Source organism: Terrapene carolina, unplaced genomic scaffold (genome assembly GCF_002925995.2).
Source record: "Terrapene carolina triunguis isolate 2854851 unplaced genomic scaffold, T_m_triunguis-2.0 Scaffold85, whole genome shotgun sequence".
NCBI lineage: Eukaryota > Metazoa > Chordata > Testudines > Emydidae > Terrapene > Terrapene triunguis.
The window spans coordinates 28,885,931-28,890,305 of NW_020664436.1; the positions used below are offsets into that span (position 1 = coordinate 28,885,931).

General features: G+C 39.3%; 1 protein-coding gene across 1 annotated transcript in view; it reads left to right on the plus strand.

Moving 5' to 3' along the window:
- The window catches only part of MPC1 (mitochondrial pyruvate carrier 1), a 19,464-nt gene extending 18,227 nt beyond the window's left edge, over positions 1-1,237 (plus strand). The window contains exons 4-5 of the mRNA XM_024205916.3: positions 456-588; positions 1,098-1,237. Coding sequence (XP_024061684.1) covers positions 456-588; positions 1,098-1,116 — 152 coding nt within the window. The 3' untranslated portion in view covers positions 1,117-1,237. The remainder of the gene's footprint in view (positions 1-455; positions 589-1,097) is intronic.
- The last annotated feature ends 3,138 nt before the right edge of the window (positions 1,238-4,375 follow it).

The window sequence follows — 4,375 nt, forward strand, 5'->3', positions numbered from 1 at the left end:
AGTTGCTAAATAGTGGTTTGCCATGAAATGGTGTCTTAACAATTAGAAGTTTAAAATCTTAGGTGGTAAGTTTCTTAAACATAAGCCAGTGACGTTGGGGTTTTTTTGGGGGGGGGTGGGGGAATGGATTGTGGGTTTTTTTGGTTTTGCCTTCCTCTGCAACATGTGGGTAGAGGTCACTTGCCAAGATTATCTGGGTATATCTCACTTAATTGTTTTCCTGCCACTGCAGAGACCTTGGGCACTGGTGCACCTTGGTCCCTCCTATTCTCTCCCTGTGGCTCATAATAGTCTAGTCTCCGGTGGGCTGTACTACTTCGGTCTAAATTTAATTGTTGGGTTTAGTGTGTGGGTGATGGTTGTGGCCTGCAATATCCAGACTAGATTATATGGTGGTTCCTTCTGGCCTTAAACTTGGATTCTACCACTGACACTATGTTGACTCTGTTTTACAGCACTGTGTTGTTACTCTTTGACTTTTATGAGATTTGCCTACAAGGTACAGCCAAGAAACTGGCTTCTGTTTGCATGTCACTTCACTAATGAAATCGCACAGCTAATCCAAGGAGGACGACTGATGAAATACAGGTGAGTGAATTTTAAAATCTGGGTGGGGAAGGGGAAACAAACTGACATTTGCTAGGGGTGTTCTCTGTACATGAATTCAGATTACAAGGGGTGCAGTTTTCCATCTTCTATAATCAGCAATGACTATTAGCTGCCAGATTTTGGTGCCTCCTGCTGTAATATCCTATTGCTGGTTGTTCATCTCTGTCACAGAGAGCAGCTGCTGAGAAGGCGGCTTCCCAGGAAACAAATGGCAGAAAAGCAAAGCAAATGCTGAACATTTCATTGCCTCCTCATATGCTGACACAATAGCTTAGGAACTCCCATCTTTTGGGACACTTTAAAACTAGACTGCATAAAACAGGGAAGTTTAGGGACCAGTTTTGTTGTGGTAAGGTGAGAAACCAGATAATTTAGTAAGTCTCTTTTTTATACCCAGCCTTTGATTTTTCACATTATGTTCAAGCCTTAGTCAATAATTGTATATAAATACTAAGACCTTCGCTGAATTCTCCTGTTTTTCTTGGTAGGATGGAAAAGAAGAACTAAATATCTTTATCTGGGAAAAACAGGGAATGTGCTCCTCATCATGAATTACAACAAAGGAAGAGCTCTACAGTTGCTGTGATGCAGACTTTTGCATTTTCTTCTCCATCATAAAATTCATCATGAATACAAGATCTTGCCAACACAAAACACATCATCCTTCCACTAAATTTTGTAGCCTGCCTTTTTTGTAAAGTACTCTTCCGAATGTAGACAATTACATCTAGCTCTTTGCTGCCTTACACGTACTGACTTTACTTTTCTATTAATGAAATTACTTATCCAAATCATGTGTTCAATAATTTTTTTTAAAAGATGAGAACTTTTGTTTTTATTTAACCAGCTATATAACTGAATGGCACAGGACCATTTCATGCATCTTAAGCCTGCTAGATCAATATGAACGTAGAGGTCAGTAAGACACAATTGTAGATGGTGTAATTGTTCTGCATATTTAAATATTTTAAAAACTATTTAACGTAGTACTTGCGGAGCATCCATTCCTGACTGTTTCATCATTAAAATTTATACCAGACTTCAGCAAGACATTGCTGATCTAAAAGTATGCATTTGCAGGCTTGCCAGGTCACTCATTGCATGTATGTTTTCAGTAATGTGACTAATGGATTTTACCTGAAAGGGCATGTTACTTACTTTTTTTACATAATTCCTGGTCCCTAGAATCACCTTGAGAGAAGCAAGAATTTCTTGTAAATCAAAGGAGGGTAACAGGGTTACAAACATGCATATTTAAGAAGCTTGGAATGTTGTGGATTTTTATATTTTGTTAAACATATTCATTTTGTGCACGTGGGCCTCTGAAGGTCGCTCCGGTCCTTATTCAGGCAAAAAAAAAACTTCCCTTTACTTCAGTGGGAGCCTTGTCAGGGTAAGATCTGAAGGATAAAACTCCATTGTCTGTTTTCCTCCACATTGTGGCAGTCCGTGGGTGTGGGTTCCCCCCCCCCCCCCGCTTACTTCATCACACTTGCTTGAAAGTGGCATCAACAACTGCAAATAATGCATACAACATAAATAATGTATGTGACAGACATAATTTTATTATCAGTAAAATGATTTTGGATAGTAAAATCTGTGTCCCAACTAAATATGTACTGTCAAAGTTTTAATCAAAATAATGGCAATAAATTTCAATAAAATTCTGATGCAAGTAGTCTCTTCGTAATGAAATGGAATATTCTTCTTATATGCCAATATCAGATCTTAAAGGAAATCTCCTACATATGGGAAGTCTGATGATGGTCAAGGCATCTCAGCTATAGGGGCCATTTTTTGTTGCAATGAGCTGAACTTAAAATTAAAACAAACTGGTGTATGAAAATAGTGTTGCTGTTTTTACTGACTGTTGTGGAATGATTGGCATACAGTTGACAGACTTCTTTATATAGAGAGAAACTTTGTTATTCTTTACATAAATGGGATTTGTTGGATCAGGAAGGAGATGAGGAAACATCTTTCTGGAATTCTTACTGTGACACACAGTGTTAATTGTACCAATGACAGAGCAAATCAATTGCATTAGTTTTTCACTTGAGGAAAATAATGTTGATCTTGATGGTTGTTTATATCCCATTGATCAGAAAACACAAATGGCCACTAACAAGGGGGTTACATGGATGTGTCTTTCAGCTGGGGGAATTTTTCAGTTGACAATACAAATTATGGAAGGGGGGGGGGAACCACTAAAAATGCAAACTTTAGATAGTTTTAACATAAAGCCCCAAGCAGCATTAGATTCATTTGAAACCTTAATGAAAACTAGAGTTAAATTGGTCAGAATTTCAGGTTTCTAAGGGACTCTGAAACAATTTGGGACTTCTCAGTCTTTGTTGCAAATATTGAGCATAATGTTCAAAATGAGGCAGAAGTCTAAATATTGTATAACTTCAGGTAACTGCATGACGTGGCTAACATGTTAACCCTCTCAAAACCAGTGTGGGGTCAGCTGTTCATTTCCTGAGTGTCTGCTTACTTTAACAAAAGTGGTGGAATAGTTCATATTAGAATTTACCTCAATTGCTGAGTTCCTAAGGTTTGTTTTATTTCTATCTTTCTATAATGCCATAGAAATTAAAACAAAAGCAGAAGTGGAAAACTCTCAAGAAAATGTACTCCATAATCATCCCAAAGCTCGCATGCTTATCCAAACTGGGACTTCTTAAATGTAGTGTTTAACATCAGAACGAGGAGAAAAAGTGGCCATGAACATGAGTGGGAGTTGGGAGATGTCACCATCTCAAAAAATGAGGCCACTTAGCTATCTATATTAAAGAATCTAAATCTGTATTTAGGAACCTACCTTTGAAAAGTTTTGCTAAAATTTGGTGTTTAACCACATTCCCCCTCCCTACTTCCCCTTACTGCTGTTTCCTCCTTCTGTAAGTTGATATCAGATTGGGTAAACTTGCCATAGATTTTCTGCATCAAATGCTCTGTTTTAGGCTAGGAGTTACCATATAACAGATTTTTTTTTTGCAAAACAATGTTTAGGAAAGCAGGAACTATACACCCAACATGGGGTTTTTCACTACTTACAAATGGTGTGGTCTGCAGCAATAGTTGGGTTAGAAGTTCAAGAAGGCAGCAACTGCACCTGCTATATTCATAAGGTGTCTAGCACATCACATAAGCTTTCAGAAATAAGAAGGCAGACTTCAGGATTGCTACTCCAATCAGCAGATATTCTGGTTGGCCCCACAAAATGAAAAACACAGAGATGGTTGCATTACATTACTAAACAGTTTTCAGCATATCTACGAGAAAGCATGTTATCTACTTCCCATCCTTAGCATTGTACAATGATCTGCCACCAGTAGGTAGTGGCAGATGGGCTATATACTGCTTGTGTCAGGAAGCAGGGCCTGCAATGGAGTCAGTCTCCAGGCAACCTGTAGTAGGCAGCCTATTTAGCTATTCCACCTGATTGATTGGAAGAGTCAGCAGACTGCCTGTTAAGCCCAGCAGCAGCAGTTCAGTGGCTACTCACAGTATTTGCCTAGGCCTCTGATAGCTCCTGCTTTGTTCCCAGCCCTGCTTCTGCCTTGTCTCAATCCAGGTAACTGAGTCCTGAACTTTGGCTTTGATTTCTGACTTTGGCTCTGAACCTTGGCTCTGGTACTTGCCCTCTGACTCCAGTTCAGACCCTGGGCTCCAATTCCTGACTGCTGACTCCTTCTCTAATCACTAGGCCTGACGCCTGCTCTGACCTCAAAGCACAACCACCTGCATCCTGATCACTGGC